The sequence below is a fragment of the Maylandia zebra genome, linkage group LG18 (genome assembly GCF_041146795.1).
Source record: "Maylandia zebra isolate NMK-2024a linkage group LG18, Mzebra_GT3a, whole genome shotgun sequence".
Lineage (NCBI taxonomy): Eukaryota > Metazoa > Chordata > Actinopteri > Cichliformes > Cichlidae > Maylandia > Maylandia zebra.
Window position 1 is genome coordinate 21,392,664 of NC_135184.1, and position 19,375 is coordinate 21,412,038.

The 19,375-nt window shown below is 44.0% G+C and overlaps 1 protein-coding gene across 10 annotated transcripts in view; it reads right to left on the reverse strand.

Annotated features, from left to right (window-relative positions):
• Positions 1 to 19,375, reverse strand: part of LOC101464089 (myomegalin) — an 85,936-nt gene that overhangs the window by 17,648 nt on the left and 48,913 nt on the right. For 7 of the 10 annotated variants that reach the window (XM_024805932.2, XM_024805928.2, XM_024805930.2 and 4 more), the window contains exons 1-22: positions 9,666 to 11,692; positions 8,493 to 8,630; positions 8,274 to 8,393; positions 8,099 to 8,191; positions 7,771 to 7,995; positions 7,536 to 7,694; positions 7,270 to 7,377; positions 6,745 to 6,882; positions 6,255 to 6,434; positions 5,906 to 6,100; positions 5,618 to 5,800; positions 5,412 to 5,528; positions 5,247 to 5,327; positions 5,034 to 5,137; positions 4,774 to 4,916; positions 2,397 to 2,512; positions 2,117 to 2,292; positions 1,674 to 2,019; positions 1,013 to 1,217; positions 776 to 892; positions 427 to 686; positions 108 to 322 (exon numbers count right to left, since the gene is read on the reverse strand). In XM_024805932.2, the coding sequence (XP_024661700.1) occupies positions 108 to 322; positions 427 to 686; positions 776 to 892; positions 1,013 to 1,217; positions 1,674 to 2,019; positions 2,117 to 2,292; positions 2,397 to 2,512; positions 4,774 to 4,916; positions 5,034 to 5,137; positions 5,247 to 5,327; positions 5,412 to 5,528; positions 5,618 to 5,800; positions 5,906 to 6,100; positions 6,255 to 6,434; positions 6,745 to 6,882; positions 7,270 to 7,377; positions 7,536 to 7,694; positions 7,771 to 7,995; positions 8,099 to 8,191; positions 8,274 to 8,393; positions 8,493 to 8,630; positions 9,666 to 11,000 (4,754 nt within the window). In that variant the 5' untranslated portion in view covers positions 11,001 to 11,692. Of the gene's footprint in view, positions 1 to 107; positions 323 to 426; positions 687 to 775; positions 893 to 1,012; positions 1,218 to 1,673; positions 2,020 to 2,116; positions 2,293 to 2,396; positions 2,513 to 4,773; positions 4,917 to 5,033; positions 5,138 to 5,246; positions 5,328 to 5,411; positions 5,529 to 5,617; positions 5,801 to 5,905; positions 6,101 to 6,254; positions 6,435 to 6,744; positions 6,883 to 7,269; positions 7,378 to 7,535; positions 7,695 to 7,770; positions 7,996 to 8,098; positions 8,192 to 8,273; positions 8,394 to 8,492; positions 8,631 to 9,665; positions 11,694 to 15,089; positions 15,144 to 16,772; positions 16,930 to 17,010; positions 17,166 to 17,260; positions 17,385 to 19,375 lie in introns of those variants that run through there. The other 3 variants (XM_024805933.2, XM_076877039.1, XM_024805934.2) reach the window with 3 other exon arrangements.

The window sequence follows — 19,375 nt, forward strand, 5'->3', positions numbered from 1 at the left end:
GCACCGCAGTGTTAAGGGAGATTAGTCTCGCTCTTATGTGCATACATCAACTGATTCTAGATAAAAAGTAAATGTGCAACACTGCCACTTTATCGCTGCTAACCTACCCAGGCCAGGTGGCACATTTCCCTTCTTCTGCTTGGCCTTTGCCCTCCGATCTGGTAGTTTTCAACTGAGCCTCCAGCGACGCGACTCGTTCCATCAGTTCTTGGAGCTCCCTGCTTGGCTTGGACGCTGGACGAGCCCCTTGGGTATCAGATAACCAGCCTTCATCCTCTTCCACACCACTCGGGGCTGGTGATCTTTCAAGCGCCCAGTTTACCTAAAGGGTGAGGATGAAAAGCAAAAAAAACCCCTGTTTTTTGAATTGTTTTTTCTTTAACATTAAATACATTTAAAGTACAGCATTTGTTGGTGAGTCAGTACCTTGCGGGGGGTGCGCTCCAAGCTGGAGGCGTAGTCGCTGGTCGCAGACAAAGACCGGACACGGAGCTGCAGTCCACGGATCACTTTGTGACAGCGAGTAAGCTGTGAGCGCAGATCCTGGACCAGATGCTGGAGAGACGCCGACTCATCCCTCATTTCATAAGCGCCTCTGCTACTGCTGCACCTTCCAGCGTACCAGCCACCACCCTCACAGTCCTGAGGATGGGACAGCGACGTGCACATCTCTAGGTCGTCAAACTCTGCAAGGAGGAGAGGTGAGACATGATTAATGAGAGTATCTTAAAGAGCATGTGTTTGGTCTAAAATGAATCAGATCTTTGTTCATCACCTGGGCTGCTGGTGTCTTCTCTCTCTGCTTCGTTCTCACTCCGGCCACAAGTTTCATAACCCAGATCCTGAAGATCCACCTGCACCTGCTTGTTGGCCTGCTGGACAGACGTCTCGGCTGCACAGACATGAGGCAGAACTTACTTCATTCCTTTATACCAAATAATTAAATATGTTTAAATGTATTTGTCTAACTCATCCCAGCCTTCCTTTATACATGCGCCTCAGAGTGACTCACTGAGCAGATCTCTGTACTCCTTCAGCTGTTCGGCCTGAGCTTGGACCGTGGCCTCAGACACCATCAGCCTCTCTTGCAGCTCTCTGTTCTCCTGCTGGCTCAGAGTCAGATCAGCGTGAAGACGAGACGCCTGTTCACGGAGGCCATCCTCTTTATCTCGCCAGAGCGCTCTGACCTGAGAGCTGTCACCGGCGACCGCTGTCTCCTGCAAAAGCAAAGCATCTAAGCAACACTGATGTGTAATCTTCACAGGCACATCATTTAATTATTTAGTCATACAGCATCTCTTGCACTGAAATATCACATATAACAAGACATTAACTGACTGTTTCTGATTCTTTTTTAAGAGCTACGTTTATATGTAAAACATGTCAATTAATATGATTACATTTAAACTTGTTAGTACAACTATTTAGTACACCTGGATTACTGATGATCCAATTATAAGCAGTATCAGACTAAATTAAATTTCACTAGTGACACTTTGTTGCCCTTCAATTGTTTCTAACATATTTTCCCATCTAAACTGTATATGTTACATTTAATGATCTGAGTACTGTTTCTGGTATTAAACTGTCTGGTCATTTTATTCTCTCTAACACTAAAGAGAATCACACTAAATCTGTAATAATGATCAGATAATGAGGGTATGATGTGTTACCGCTTCAGGTTGGTGTGTGACATGGTGAGATGTCAGTGTGCCCAGGTTCAGAGAGCATGGCCTCATGCAGTGCCTCTTCCCTGGCTCGTTGCTCAGACTAACACATGGAGGACCTCGCTTCCCTGCCGGCACCGGAGATGTTTCCAGTTCATCTTCTTCCTCAGTATCCTCTTCCTCCTCCTCCTCTTCTTCTTCTTCTTCCTCCTCTTCTTCCTCCTCCTCTTCTTCTTCCTCCTGTTCTTCTTCTGGGCTCAGACTCTTCTCTGTGTTTGTCCCCACCACTCCAGCTCGTACTTGGTTTTCTTTCAGGGCCTGGTTCTCCCTTTGCAGCTTCTGCAGGGCACTCCTAGCAAAAGTCGAACAGAAGGACAAATAAGCATAATGGTGCCATCAAACACAGCACGATCAGGTAAACAATAAGTCATTTAAAGCAAATTACCCACCTCATCTGAGCTACAGAGGTGTATCCATCCCTCTCCAGCTGTGACTTTATTTCTTCAAGCTCGAACTCGAGTGTCTTCTTTGCTTCATCGAGCTGCTTTACATCAGCTGTCTGGGACTGTGCCCCCCTCACCAGCCCTCGGGTCACACACTCAGGTCCTTGAGCCTTAACAGAAGCCTACAGAGTTAGAAATAATACTTCTTAGTTCTTACCCTTTAAGTCATGGGAGTAGGTGAGATGCTCTTAATGGTCACAGTGAAGTGTTAGTAAAAGCACTTTACCTGACCGGAGGTCAAACTTCTGGCATTCACGCTATCGTCATCCTCCTCTATGCTGTCTGTGAACTCCTCACTGCTGCCGTCTTCATCGTCTCCCTCTTCCTCCTCTGTGCTGAGCTCTGGAAACAAAATGACCATTTAGGGAAAGTATCCACTTGCTTTGGTTCTTTTCTTTAAATCTCAAACCCCCTGGTTTTCTCTCAGTCCTGTAGTTTTTAAGCCTCTCCCTCCTCGGCATCCACTCTATCCCATTCTTTCCACAGTCCTCTCTCTCTCTCCACTGAATCACCACTTTGGAAGTCATGGGACTTAAGGGAAATGTTATGTCATAAGTTGCAAGCCAGCCAAAAAACCGGTGCACTCAGTAACAGTGTGTGTGTGAAGGCCACTTTAAACACCTAAAAATGACACAACTGTAGCAGATTTAGAGTAACGACTGTTTGCAGGGATTAAAGGAGGTTGTTGTGACCGAGTACTGCATGTTCTCTTCTCTGTTCTGTTTTTAATATTGTATACGCACTCACAGAGAGAGCAGGAACATCAGGAAAGTGACTGAAAAGAATTTCTAAGGGAAACTGTTTTACATAATAGGCCTTCGCACGCACTGCGCAGAGCTACATGTGAATCATAGGTGTGGGTTTGTGTCTAGAGTTGCTCACTGCATTGTGGGGACATATTAAAGGATTGTTTCATAGTCAGAGCAAGTTTAACGGGTGCTAATTATCAGAATGTGTCCACCTTTAATGAAGCATACAGCACTAAATGTCTCTGTGTTGTTGGCGAGAGGGCAGGAAACTCAGCAAAACTGCTGAGGCAATACTGATTGAGTAATGTGTCCCTGCAGGCTTGACTGGTGTAATGTGGCACCCTGTTTACACACTGTGACACTACATAATGTCACCACATATGAGGAAGGTGTAGGAAGAGGGACTTGAATTGTATTTTTATTCAAGCTAGATCGTGAGGACACTGAGTGACCCGGCACACGGGCTTTGTGTTTATGAATATCTCACTGGGCATTACAGTGGAAGCCATGCAAACATGAAAACCATGCCACACTATCATGCATGAGGGAGGAAGGACATGAAGGAAAATTAATTGGGACCGAGTTTGTGTTAAGAATACATGTTGCTGTTTGTTGCCTTTGTATTTATACATTAAACGTTCTAGCACGTGTTCATATGGTTTTAAATTTACACTTTAGGACAAAAAAAGGCAAAGTTGAGAGGCTGAGGAGGGCGGGTAAATAATATTTCTACTCTGGGTAAAGGCTCAGAGAGATGATATATACTGTGGGTTGCTCTGAGGGGAAAGACGGAAGGTATGTCAAGGAATAAGTGGAGGATTTCAGGTTTCCTAATTAAACACAATAAAGAGAAATCCATAACAGAAGTGCTTTTGACAAAAAGCCAGCACATGTTTATTTTTGATGCATTTAAAACACAAAAAAAGAAGAAGTAGAAGGAGCTTTGACGGTGATTCCATCTGTGAGGCTAGATGAAAAGATCGGGGGCACAAAATCCCTAGAAAATGTACTCTACCTCATATAAATAATTCATATGCAAGGTTTATTTCTGGTGTTCACATCTCCTGTCATTAATAGAGAGCACTGTCTAGACTGTAGATTATCCTATCTCTGTACAAAGCTGGATCTAGAAGCAGAGCTGCTAAAAATATGCATATCATATAAAATTACTACAACATAAAGCATCTGCCAGCTTATATCTAAAACAACTAGCCTACTCTATCATGCATATCTATCAGAGCTAACACAGAACTAAAGGAAAGTACGAGGCCGTCTTTTTTGGATTTGTTTCCTGGGCCTTCGCTAAGCGTGCACAATCCTGCTGACAAACAGATGATATAAAACAAATGATGGATGGTGAGACGTTTCACTGTAAGGCATGAGCTTGAATTTCTCCACAAGACGTGACTTCACTGTGACAGTAAGGCTGGAAGAGCGACACCGGTGAGAGACAGTACACAGAAATGGCAATAGAGAACAATCGAGCTACAAAGCAATATGCAGGCAATCCTCAAAAAAAACAATATAAAAAACCCAACAGATTCACACCACACTCACAAAATATATTAATAAATTAAACTCTGAGTTGCACATTTTCACTTCATACCATTAAGAGGAGTGTTTGTGTTATTTGGACAAAGCTGCCTGCACACTGAGGGTCAGATTTTGGCTTTTTTAAAATATAGATCTCTTTCTCTTACTTCAGGAACGCAATGTTTCATAAACCTGACCGTCAGTGGTTGGAGACAGCTCCATCTCACATTTAGAGTGTCACTGAGTGGTGCTGTGGTCACACAGAGCATCAGGTGACAATGGTGCTTGCAGCCTTGGAGGCTGGACCCTGCCCGTTCCCACCTCCAAAGTCAGGCTGCTTTTTAGCTGCCCTGTCCAGTAGCAGGGCCGTGTTACGGGTCCGAGACAGGACCTCCTCCAGCTGTCTGCGGAGTGCCTGAACTGAATCCAACTCCATGTGGAGGGCCTGGATCTTCTCTGAGCTGCTGCAAAATCAAAAAGACCAGAACAAAATGGTGTTTTTGAAAACAAAAAAGAAAGGACAAAAAAAAAAGCTTTGCAGGAATCCAGAGCGTCACAAGACCTGCGTGGAATTTCCCTACCTGTCACTCTTATTAATGTGAGTGAGATTTTGGTATAACCTCTTCTCTGCCCTCAAGGCGTCATTCAGCTTGCTGTACTCTGATACCAGCTGCTCCAGCACATGCTGAATCACAGTGGCGGGGAGGGTTAAAAAGGAGTAAAGTGGTTATTTCCTAAGGAATACAAATGTCTAAACACTGTCTAAGCGACTCGAAATGAAGCAATAATCATACTTTGTGATCAGTGTTGTCTTTTGTGGCATCTCCTTCTGACTGCTGGTGAGCTAAAGACAAACGCAGAGCAGAGATCTCCTTCTGCAGAAAAAGAACCCAAAGATGTGACTTAAAGATTAAAAAACATGAAATTTTAGTGCATCAGCTCAAGAGCTTCACTGATACCTGAGCCTCTGCCTCCTTTTTCAGCACCAGCTGCATGTCTTCCTTCAGAGCCTTAATCTCTGCCTCGCTCTCCTTGGAAAACGGCTGCATGGCCTCTTCCTGGGCCTTCATCAGCTCCTGACAGTGTGATAAAGTAGCCTGTGAACACCAGGTGTACAGGATCTATAGAAAGACAAACAGCCAAGGGAAAATGTCGGAGCAAGTACCTTGATAAAAGCCTCCTTCTCTTTAAGGAGACTCTGCAGATGCTCCGTCTCTCCTCCCGTGTCTCTCTGCTTGTCCCATCTCAGTTCATGCAGCTCCTGCTCTCTTTCTGACAGCTGCTTGCGAAGCTCCTGTAGCTGGCCAGTCCGCTCACTGATCACTAAGGAAAGCCTGTAGGAGTAGTCCTGAGAGAGAAAGATCAGGTTACACTTTATCTTCCTGAACCGCCTTTTTGTACGGCCCAAACCTATAATCTACCAGCTGCACTTCGATGCCATGATGTCGCCCACCTGCAGATACTGGTCTTTGGAGCTGAGAGTGCTGAGCAGATCCTGGATCTGTGCTTGGTGTTCCTTAGACTGCCGGCTGCGGTCTCCCAAAAGCTCCTGGAAGAGTTTCTCTTTCAGAGCCAACCGAGCCTTCAGCTCCTCCACAACCTCAGTGGGACCGGCCTGAACTCTGGCGACGAGGGCAGCTGTGAGATCCTGCACACGCACAACACAACAAACAGAGCAATTAGTAAGAAACTGGTGAGACAGGTTTGTCGACATGGGATGGTTTTTCAAAGCTTTGAACATTTACACCGCAAACAACTGACAATAATTGAAACAGAAAGCTGTTGTAAATGTCAGTGTGTACCTGAGCCTCCTGGCTGCGTGTCTGTAGTGCTGCTTGTAGCTGGGTTATGATGGTGTCTTTCTCTCTCAGGGAGTTTCTCTCCTTCTCGTCGCTCTGCTGCTTCAACCACTGGAGGTTCCTGTAGGCCTCTGCTGCCTGCTCCAGCTCCAGCTCTTTACCCCGCACCAAACCGTCAAGACTCTGGTGGTCACGATCACCAAAAATATATCAGTGCATAACTTTAGATACTGAGTAATATGTTTAATGCTATAAAACCTGAAGCATGAAATAACTGCCAGAAAAATTCAATTTTCTTGAAAATGGAGAGTTTACTGAGCGTTATGACAACTAAAAAAAATTCAGTTTATTCACAATTTATTAAATATGATGCACTTGGCTTATTGGTTCAAGCTTGTTTTAAACTGTGAGCTTTAATCTGCATAACATGTATGTTCTAGTGTTTCCACACCAAACAGTTCGGACATGATGATGCTGCGTGTCGCGAGCGTACCGTGATGGTCTCCTCGTTGTTGGACAGAATGCAGCGGAGTCTCTCCAGGTCTCGCTCCTTCTCTCTCAGAGCCAGCTGCAGCCTCCTCACCTGGCCCTCACGCTCCTCCACACAGTGGAACTTGTCATCGATGGATTGCTGCAGGCAGCGATGGAAAAGCATCCTCAACCTTCACCGTGTTCTTTGCACTTCATAGTTTTGTAGTTTACTGCATAAAATGTTTAGCTATGCAGTAGCTAACGCCGAGAGATTTAACACATGCTTTTCATCGTCACCTTTTTAATTCATATATTTCTTCCCACTGCAGTAAAATATTACTGCACACTGACCTTTTGGTGTGTGAGTCTGTATTGCTGTGTGCCCATGACTCTTGACTGATACTCGTTTGTGACTAAAAGCCTTCCCACTGTCCCGACAATGAATGCACATCAGTTTGTGAGGCGAATGTAACCGTGGCTAAAATGAGTTGTTTTCAGTATCTGCCACAAGTTTCAATCCCTGCTGTGAATCTGTGTGCTTGTTTACCTCCAGAGCTCTGTCTCTTTCTTTAATGCGCTCCCTCAGTTTCTCAAGCAGGGCGTCTCTTGGATTTGGTTTGGCGCTTCCTGTTGATTCCACCATCTCTGAGTACTCCTACAGATTAATATATTTTTAGATGGGCTAAAAAAGAAGTGTGTGTGTGCCTAATATATATATATATATATATATATATATATATATATATATATACTGTATGAATATACACAGTATATATATTATGTAAGCAGACTGTGTGGAATTGTGCATGTCACCTGCAACTGTTGCTCCTTGTCCTGCAGAGCGCTTTTGAGCTGTGCGACGCTCCGGTCTTTCTCCTGCGTCACAGCGTGTTTCTCTGCTTCGCTCTCTTTTAAAGCTGCTTCTTTGGCCTGAAGCTCAGTGCGAAGTTTGTGAAGGGCGCAGCGCAGGTCCTGCAGTAGAAAGAAAGTATGTTAAACATGCTGTGTAACATGTTAGGTTTACTCACACTGTCACAACCAGACTGACCTGATTGTGTTTTTCGGTGACCTCTCTGTGCTGCAGTGCCTCCTGTAGATCTGAGTTTAGTCTCTCCCTGAACCTCATCAGGTCATCGGCTTGCCTCTGGCTCTGTCTCAGACTCCTCTGGCTGGCCTCCAGCTCCAGTCCAAGAGAGAACAGGGAGCTCTGCACCCCGACCAGCTCGCCCTGCAGCTGAGCCAGCGCCAAGGACTCGCTAACTCCTGCCGGAGCCTGAAGAGAGGAACGACCACAGACCAAGGTCAAAAACACAACATGTTTTCACACTGAGGACAGCATTTACATTTTTGATTAAAAAACAGGTCAAAAGTTTCACCTTGCTTTGAGCAAGCTGGCTGTGATGAGCTATTTCCTGCAGCTTGCAAAGTGTGGTGTTCTGCCCTTCAATCAGCTGGTACAGCTCCTGGGCCTTAGAGCAGAATCAGCACATTTACAACAGGTTTACAAATCACGTCACAGCGATCCTTGATTAGGTACAAACAGACACACACCTCGCTGTCTTTGGTGCTGAGAGACTCTGTGAGGCCCTGAATGGTTCTTTCCTGACTCTGAGAGGCCTGGCGAAGCGAACGTAGCTCGCACTCCATCTCACTCAGCTTCTCCTGCAGCTTCTACAGACGGAGGCAGAAAGGTTAGGTTAGGCTGCCATCAGCCTGATGCACAATAAAAGAACATATCCAGCTGCTGTAATGTGTTTTAATGAGGATCACCATGTTGTTGGCCTCGCTCTCCTGGATTTTGGCCTGCAGGGATTGGACCTGGAGCTGGGCCTTCTGCAGCTCGCTGACACACTGACCGGCCGCACACTCATACTGGTTGAGCTGGCTCTGCTGCTCTTCAACAAGACTCTGGAAAAGGTTAAGACATCAGAGTTTAACCTTATAAAATCTATTCACAATATCTTTTAGCTGAATTATTTTTAGAAAACACATTTTTCTCAAATTCATAAAAAATAGAAAGCCTTCATAACCACCACAGCATATTACGTAATACTTTTTGTGCACAAGATACATAAACTCTGTTCATTCGTGTGTGTGCTATGACAAGGAAAGAACCACTCGAGTGGTTTATGAGCATCTGCATGCATGAGTGAGTTTACCCAAAGTGCTCTGTGCTCCTGCTACATACCAGCATATAAATGATTTCAACTTCAGGAAGAATATCACTATGTGTTTGCCGTTTGGGTGATGCAACTCAGAGTTTTCATATTAAGATAGAAGTTGGTCTTATCATGAAATAGTGTGACTTTAGTAGCCAACCAGTATTGAGATGACAGAGTGGTCTGACATCGCGTGGATCACTTTGCCTCAAGGGCTCTGAGTGAAAATAGGGCAGTAGTGGAGTCACTTTGTCTTAACGTCTCCCCATATCTAACCTAATTCACTGAGCACTCCCCGCTCAGCGATCACATGCTCGTAGTAAGGGAAAAACACAGGCTTCAGACAAATCCATACCCCCTACAAGGTATTACAGAGGAGTAAGAGAAATTAGACTTTTTTTATGTGTGCACACTCACGCACACAGACTAGCTAATTAGGCCATGCTACCCACACCTGACTGCTTGTGTAATGTATAGTGTTACCACACAACTAAACATGGCTGCACGCTACTGAAGCTCAGGTCCTTTGGGGTGAGAGCTAACTGCAGAGGCTGTGTGTAGCTGGATTATGTGGATAGTTAAGCTAAAATGTGGTGATAATGGTTTTGTGGGCAGACCGCGGTGTCAAACATCAAAGCCTGTCAGGCTGGTTCAGGCAGATTACTGCAGATGTAGCAAGTTTGCTCATCAAAGGCCAACTTCATTACTGTACCAAGCGCCGTCACTCTGCACTAATGAAATTCGTCTTTTCGCCGACATCCCCATTCCGATCAAGGTTTTGTACCTGGTGGGGAGGAGGAGGAGGATACTCTTTGTACAAATCTTCAAACAATTTCTCCAAGTCTGCCAGGTTCAGATCCTGATCCAGCCCAGTGTCCACTCTGATCAGAGGGGTATCCAGCTCAGGTGTTGGCGTGTGATTGTATCTTTCTCCGTTTGGGCTTCCATAAGGCATTCCCATAACGGGATCGGTAAAGGACAACCTTGTGCCCCCGTTGCTGGAGCTTCGTCTGAGAAAGACTGGGAGCTTGCTCCCTTTTGTGCTCCGGACTGGCCGGTAGACAGCACAGCTTTGCAGCAAAGAGAGGGCTAGAGAGAAAGTGCGTCTAGGAGAGGCTTGGCCAAGTGGAGCTCCCATGTGCTCCTCAGAGAGGGAGTCAGATATCTGGTCTTCGATTGCATCCACTGGGGAGCTCAGGGATCCATCTGTTATGGCTCCAGGCTGAATATATTCCTCAGCTGCCTCCAGGGATGCTACAGAGGGGCTTGAGCTGGCTCGCCCAGCTAAAGTGCGATCACTATCTGAGGTCCTCGAGGGGTCCTGAGATCCAGGACCTAGAGTCTGAGAGGAGGTGATGTCTTCTGAATCTTCCATATTTTTCATCTCTCCTTCTCCACCTGCACCACCTCCAGTCACACTTCCCCCAACCACACTGGCTGAATATCTGGTTGATGGCCCACAAGAAATACTCCGGGCCAACTTTCTGGGCACCTTACAGACAGCTTCATAATCAGAGTCTGCCACCCGCCAATAAGAACATCCCCGGCACCTTCTGGGAGTGCTGGGCGTACACCGTTGTGAGCCTTCAACTGCAACCTCTGACCCTTTAGCAGCAGGACATTGAGGATGGTGGTGATGTTGGCAGTCCAGGCTGTCATCTGCCCAGGACTCATACAAAGAGTAGACTAAATCCTCCTGGAGCAGGGCGCAATACTTTGCATGAGTTAGCCCTGAAATATCCACCATCCCATCCCCTGGTCCGTCATCACTTCCACTTAATGTTACAGCCCCTTCATCTGAATTGGTTTTCCGATAGAGCCCGCTGATGCACTGCCTCAGTCGATGCTTCTCCTGCAGGAGCCGCTGCAACCTCTCGATGGACAGGGCCTCCACACGAGCGATGACTGTGTCGAAGCGGTACATGCGGTCCAGCATGAAGGTGCACTTGGAGCAGGCAAACTCTCCTCTGCCATCCCGGGTCAGCTCGTGCCCCACAGCATAAGAGAGCAGCACGTGCAGGTTGAGTTTGGCAGCAGGATGGAAGATCCATTTTCGCTGGTTGCCACAGAGCTCCCGTCCACAAATACGACACACCTCCTTCATCTTGAGATCAAACATTACACAGTATTATAGTTATCAGGGAGGAGCAGAACATCTTATTTACTCTAACATGAGGATGTGAGGAAACATGGATCCTCAGAATGACTGCGCTGCTTTATAAACAGCAAGAAGAGTCCAGCTTCAGAGCAAGCACTGATGTCAATAACATAAACAGGACAGTGTAATGCTCCTAATTGAACCGAGTCCATGCTATGACTTCTAAGTCCATGATAAATTAAAGGAGGTAGACAAAAAAGAGCTTGTAAGATCAGTTTATACTGTAGCTGTGATCCAAAGACATCCAGGATCCCCGTTCATCTGATGGAGGGGCAGGTGAATCGCAATGGCGCACACTGGTCAGGTAATGTCTCGTGAATCAGACGCAGTATTTATCTTTAAAGTGTCCTCACGCTGTCAAAAACACAAACATCGTATCTCGCATTTCCCAACACAGCCGCACGTGCCTCTGCACCATCACGGAGGCGCGAGCCGCTCCGAACGACGACAGGTTCATCGTGACCGGGAAGCGACGGGATCTACTGCCCAGTACGCGGAAACCGAGCAGTAACAGGCGTCCGAGGACGATCCTCTGACTCTTCCGGCGGCGTCTGTGTCCCAAACAAAGGCTGTCTGTTCATCTCAGAGCTGTTACAGCAGCTACAGGCAGAGATACGACACACCGGACTCCAGTCGGATGTCCTCCAGTCAGATAACGAAGCGCCTGCCCGAACCAGACCTGCAGCGTCGGAGCGCACCATTCAGGGAAAACGAGGGGGAGTTGAGAAGCCCGGTGAAGACGTTCAGAGATGCTCGCAGTTTAACTCCCGCTGAGATACCGGTTCAAAACATAGACACTTTCGTTTTAAAACGCATATTTAAATTCATCCCTAAATAACATCTCCTCTATTTTGGGTTTATTTGTAAACAGGAAAGAGAGTCGCTCCCCCGGGTGTCTGCTACTTCCTCCTACCCGGTTTGCTAAGCTCCGTCCGCCTGACTGAACAGGTGAAAAGCCCAGTAGCATGACGCTAAACTATAAAATTAAACGTCTCCAAGTTATATTTGTTTTATACAATTCACATTAGCTGTATTAGCATGGTCGCATGCTAACCCTTAAAGTGGGTTTTTATTGAGGATGAATGAAAAAGAACAACAGTGCACACATTTATATTAAACAGCTGCATTTTATAAAATAAAATATAATATTATCTAATAACCAGTTGAATTATCAGCGAAGGCAAGTCAACCTGGGGACTCAAATCACTCCAGACATTCATAAATATTATGACACAGCCCATCTCTCTCTCGCTCTCGCTCTCTCTCTCGCTCTGTCACACGCGCGCGCGCGCGCGCACACACACACGGGCGCGCGCGAAACTATTGTACATTTCTTTAAGCATTAATAATTTAGAATTAACAAGACCACTACACGCAATTATAAACTAAAGAAAAGACATCCGAGGTTAATAAATGTATGCTCTGTTTCTTCCAGAGTCCCCTTCCTGACCTTTATTCCTTCCGTCGTCAGGCAGACACTTTGCAGAGTAAAAATAGAAGATATCACATACTAATCAATAAATACAGATAACAGAAAACACCTGTGTTGCAATGAGCCAGCGATGCTGCATATGAAAATAAACTCTTAATAGAGTTTTTTATCAGAAATCAAATTGTGTGTCATTAACTAAATTAATAATTTATTAATTAATAATAATAATAATAATAATAATAATAATAATAACAATAGATACACTGACACACTTAAAAACACAATTAACTGCCCTGCTATTAACAAACGTATCAAACATCATTATATGATTATAACACAATTGCCATGGTGACTTTAGTCTGTAAATAGTGTCATGTTAGACCAGCACAATATTATTACAATTATTTTCTGTTGCCATGGTGCTGATATTTCAACAATGGTTGGACTGTAATGACCAAACAACCAGAGCTTTATCCTGCATTTGACCATGTAAGTTCAGCTCTGCAGCGGCTATGATTTTTGTTTGCCCGAGGGTGCACAAACAGATGGTCACACTGTGAGTTCCAAGCAGATATATGCAGTGTGAAGCCTGCCGTGTACCATTTTTCTCTCTGAAAGCAGCCGTACTGCGTCAGAGCAGAGAATGAGACTGGAAATCCTCACTAATGTGTGCTTCAAAGTCTTTGATTGCTGATTTTGTGAAGACTAATTGCTGAACCTGAGTCATTTTCTCTAAAATTAGGTTTAGCTGCAGAGGGCCATATGTGGGAAGGATGCAACCGAAAATGTTTTTCTTTCAGATTTAATGAGAACTCGAATGCTCATAACTACTATGAAACGTCTCGCTTTTTAACTGCTTCAGAGGTCTACACTTATGCATGTTATTCCTGACAAAGAGATCCTGGAAATAAATATGTTACAAGGTTTCAGATTATATTCATGTCCAGCCTGCTGTTCTCTGCAGACAATTATTGGCTAAGTGTCTGTGTTGTCCGGGGAGCTAATTATGAGCTCTTATGGCAGGTGTCTGTCTGAAACAACACAACCTGATATCAGTGTCGGGGGTCACCGAGCACTCAAAGGTCAATCTGACCTATCGATATTTTGGCTGAAACCAGAACTGCTAAACTGCTAACCAGTGAGACGCCTGCATGCACACACGTACGTGAAGGATGGCTCCTCATGGAAACGTGCGCACACACACACACAAACCCAGTTAAATTCATTCTTACATGCTCTCTTCTGATGTTTGTGAGGACATGTAAACAAAGCTGTGGTAAGAACACACAACAACAGTTTCTTCCACTGATTTAGAAACCAATTCAGCAATACGGAAGAGGCATATAATATATATAGCATGTATTATATACAGTTGCACATATATACTGTACTTATACTTCAAAAACAATCATCTTCTTCTGATTTTGCAAAGTCAAACAGCCTCATGAAAATTTGAATATCAGCTTTTAAACACATGAGCAGTCTGAATCCAGCTAACAATTTTCATATATACCACGTGCCACACTCAGAGGGTTGCTGATCATATGCAAATTCCACTGTTACCCTAGTAACTAAATGCTGTGCCGTAGCGCAGCTGCCATTGCTGCCTCAGCTTTTTTTCCCCTTTCACTGCACACTGACCGAGGCACACACTCACTCATACACACATGCTTTTACCCATACGTGTGTCCCGTCTGAAATCTGAACAGAGAGCCTGCCTAACAAGTACATTTGCATCCTTCATTCAGAAATGATTTACAAGTTAAAACGCCTGCACAGCCTCCCTGAAAACAAAACTCGCCTGACAACAAATATGTTTGCAGCAAATGCTGACAAATTCAAATACAGAGAAGCACCGCTGCACAGGTTCAGTAAGGCTAAACACACACTGTGTTCTTAAGTATTAATCCCTACAAGATCTCTACTCAACAGGGTAGAGATTCTGTCCAGGTTACAGTGAGTTGCTGTTCAAGTAATAGTCCCTCTCCATTCGTAGTTTCATCATGCATCAGGAGAGAAGTGTGCCCTTGAGGATGTCACTGCAGCTGAAGCCTGTAAATGTAATGAGATTCTGGCACTTCTCGTGATGAGATAAGCCCCCAGTAAGATGGCTCTCGCTACCACTAGAATCCTTAAGCAATACACTATATATTACAGCCTCAAAAAGCAAAGTAGTTTTCTTTTTTCTGCCTCATGGTCCCTTTCTTCTACACAAATGTAGTTTCAGCTTAGTTTCAGAGTATTTTACTTATTTTTACTCATGATATTGTTATGAGCTCGCTCTTTGAGCTTGGTTATGAGGATGTCTTGCTGCTATTTTACCTTTTTCAGTGATAAAATCGGGTAAAATGTGGTCCTATACCACAAACACACTCACACTGTACGCACTGTAAAAATTCTTAAATACTATAGATCATTTCTTATTGCCTACAATTAATTTAGCTGTGTGTCTGTGCTAGTCATATCAATGCAATGTGTCACTTGTCCATAAGGAGGCAGAGTCTATCAAAATATTCTTCACTCAGTCTGCTGTGTGAAACCGCTCTCACACTTTGGATAGAACATAACAGCTGAAAGCTAATGATCCAGCACCGTTTTAAATACTAAAATCCACATACCTGCATCTCCTGCTCGATGCGCAGCCTCTCTTGACCAAGTTCCTCCTGATAGAACTGTGTAAAAGAAAACAGAGGTTAAAATTATCAAGAGAAAAAACTAATAGCTCCAGCCAATCCAGGAATACACACAGAAAAAAGAAAGGAGAATTTTGCATCTAATATATTTCTATATTATATTATTTTGTATTTGTGACACTGTTTTAATCATATCCATGTGTTTAAGTGTTATTTGGTGCATGCAGCAGCTCTTGCAATCTACATGAATAGCTGGTAAAATATGGCTGAGGCATGAACACATGCTGCTTTAAGGATGTCTTTCTAGAACAGAAGTCTGGCCAGAGGAGACATGGTGGTCCAGAGGAATGCAGTAACATTAGACGGCTTATATAAAGTATCCATGGTTTTGCATTTCACACATGCACCTCAGGGTCCATTATAATATAATATATAATATACTGCTCCAAAAATACATAAAATATGTAATAAAATAAAGGAACACATTTTAATCAGCATAAATCATCAACTCAGTTAAGCTTCTAGGATATTGATGTGGTCATTTAAGTAACCGAGGGGTTGTTAAGCAGTTTCAATTCCTTTGGTCTTAAAGGAATTAACCATAATTGCACTGGAGGGACAACAATGAGACACCCACCCCCAAATGATTTTACAGGTGGAGGCCACTGACATCATCTTTTCTGACGTTTATCACTAGTTTTGCATTGGCTAAAGTCATTAACATAAGGTGATACCTGGACACCGCGAGGATGGAAGGTTTGCTGTGTCTCTCAGCACAGTCTCAGGAGCATGCAGGAGATATACAGTTATTCTAGGAGAGCTGCACAGGGCTGTAGAAGGTCTTTAACCAATCAGCAGGACTGGTATCTGCTCCTTTGTGCAAGGAGAAATGGGATGAGCACTGTCAGAGCTAGAAAAAGACTTCTAGCAGGCCACTGGTGTGGCCTCTACAGGGTAGGCAACAGCCCCCTGACTGCCATTAGGTATTGATGAAATCCTTGTACCCATTGTCAGGCCCTACGCTGGTGCAGTGGGTCTTGGGTTCCTACCGGTGCATGACAATGCCCTGCCTCATGTAGTGAGGGTATGCAGGCAGTTCCTGGAAGATGAAGGAATTGATACGCTTGACTGGCCCCCACACTCACGTGATCTAAATCCAGTAGACCACCTCTGGGACATTATGCTTTGGTCTGTATGATGCTGCCAGGTTGCACTTCAGACTGCCCAGGAGCTCAGTGATGCCTTTGTGCAGATCTGGGTCGAGATGCCCCACAGACACCACCTGTCATCTCATTAAGAGCATGTCCTGATGTTGTCAGGCATGCATACAACCACTTGGGGGTCAAACAAACGACTGAGTACCACTTTGAGTTGTCCTAATGAAATTTGGCAAAATTTCGAGGATGAACCTGTCACATAAATTTTGCACTTTTTCACTGTGTCTTTGAAATCAGACCTCTGCAGGTTGATAACTTTCATTTCTATCATTTTTTCCATCATGGCATCTTTTCATTCTTAAAACATTACCCAGTCCAGGTCATGATAGATATCCAGCATGTTTTTCTCCATCTGAGATGTGTCTTCAAAGTGTTCCTTTAATTTCAGTAAGAAATTTAAGACCTGGCTTCAGAGGGGTTTTTTTTAATGTAAAATTTAACTCATATGTACCTCAACATCCTTGTCCTTCTGCAGCAGGGAATTAGATAGCTCATGAACTTGTCCCTCCAGCTCTTCCACCCTGAGTGTGAGTGTTGTCTTCTCTCCACACAGCTCAGTGATGTGGACCTCCTTAGTGCGAAGCTCTTTAGTTAGCTCCTCTATTAACCTGAAAGCAGAAAGAGAACCAGTCAGTGACATAGAAGGATGGATTTCTTCTCATGTTCTCCAGAACTGAGTAGTTTCTTACCTGTCTTTGTTGTTAGATGGTGACAGGATATTTGGAGGCCTTTCATCCTCTGGGATTTCCTCCATCGCGGCATCTAAGGAGAGGAGGGAAGCATGGGATTGTGATCCAGCCAGCGAGGCCATTCGTTCGGCCTCGCTGCGAGCCAGCTGGGCCTCCTGAAAGAAACATGCACCAAAGCAGTTAAGATTTGGGAAGATTGGCCACTATCACAGAGTATCCCCAAGTGTCAGTATTACAGCAGCAGACCAACCTCCTGCAGGAGCTGAATCTTTGCCTCAAGCACCTGCTGCATGTGGTCAATTTCCTGCTGTCTCTCTTGACACCGTCTCTGTAGCTCTGCCTCATTGTGATTGGTCAGGCTCTCTGCTGTTGTGCTGAAGAAGAAAAGGACATCACAGTCTAATCACAAAATCAATCAGATAGCAGATAGCCCACTGTATATGAGGTTTGGACTCCAATAACCAGGTCATTTGGATCTGGTCAAAATAAATTGAATAAACTGTCATAGTTTAAAATGCAGGGTACATCCAAGTCATCCCTCTCCTGCAATGCTAACACAGTCAGGCTTAAAACAATCAGGCTTACAACACATATTATATATGTTATCATGCAAAAAGGCCTAATAAAATATCTAATCTTACACTTTGAATTGAGTAGCAGCTTATTTAATAAGAGATTTAAAACCCCAGCAGCAGTTTACACACAGATCTAAATGTTGTCCGGGGGGTGTCATTTTTAGAGCATGAGGGAAATATTAGTGAGAGCCAAGACATAATATGATGTCATAGGTTTTCTGTCTGCTACATTGCTCATGGGATTTCCTTAGCCCCTTCCACTAATAGCAGAGATTAAGTAGCACACCACCCGTGGTGTTTATTGTCATAGAAGGGATGATCTCATAATATAAAAGGGTTGATATTTGTAGGGTTGTGCATGAAAAGCAGAATTTTATCCCTTTTATTAGTAGCCTGGACTTTCACCGTTAACTAGAGGCTTGTATCGTAAGGATGTCAATTTGCTGTACCTGCTGTTACCTGCAGATGTGTGCGATAAAATACTTAGCTGACACACTCAGCTGAAGGTAAACGTCCACCAAACATGAACAATTTAAACTTTAATCTGAAATTTCTCACACACGCCCTGATACTTTATATTTCTGTGCCAACACATTTGGTGTGTCATGCGACGTCTGACTCCTTTGGACTCCAGCTGTGCAAGCATCTCTCTATATCACTTAGTGAGTCAACAGCGGTATCCCAGAATTCCTGCTCCCAGAATGGCGCATGCCACCCTGACGCCACGAGTCCTCTTCTGGACCCTGTCTACATACATTTTTAACTTTATCCACCACATGCAGCAGCTCAGATAACTGGGATATTCTGAACCCATCTGAGCAACGTAAGTGTCTCATGGACAAGTGTCCTTTATGTCAAGTGGACATTCAGGCTGTTCAGACAGCCCACACATCTCTTTTATAATCTTGGTGGGTCAACAACTACCATAAAACTGTTGCAACATATGCTGTACAACCAGACATAATGATGATTAAAAAATACACAAGTATGCCTCAGTTTTTCTACATGATAATAAAAAAATTCTACTGCAGTAAATTAAAGAAATCTGCCAGCGTGAGAAAAAGAATGCACACGCTGCAGAACTCCAGATTCCTTATTTACTGAGCGCACCTGTTCTTCATCAGACAATGAAACACCAAACAGCACCCTCGTAAATCACCTGTGAATGGTCACATGACCAATTACATCCAATCAAAAATCAGTTCTTATATAGGACAAACAATGCTATGGTTGGTGTTTCATGTCTGATGAAGAGCAGCTGGGCTCGAAAAGCTGTTCCATGCAATAAATTAGGACTCTAGAGTTCTGCACTCTGTTTTACCTTTGTCCCATTTTTTGGGCTCTGCACCTGCCCCATAGGATGAGGAGGATGTGAATGGATTGTTTTTTGGTCTCTCTAAGAAATCAATGTGTAAAATTACAGGGAAAAGTTCTGGAAGCTCATTCCCCAGAATATCCTCTAATTATAAAACAAAATGCTTTTGTTAATTCACAGAAAATGCCCTATTTTTTTTCGTACTGTCTGACCCATAGTAAAAACATTAAAATCCTATAGTAGATACTGAAAAAACAGAAACTTTTCTGGCATTGAATTGTTCATCTGATCCTTAATTACTATCTATAAAAGGCCATTTGAGAAATCTTTACCAAGAGCAAAAGTTGTAAAACCTATTGAAGTGTAGTTAAAACTCCAAAATGTAGGCTTTCTTTCACACTGGATTTGTCAGGTGCTGGATCTGTGACCCAGCGTTTTGTGTTATTTTATACTGTTGACTTCTTATGTTAATATT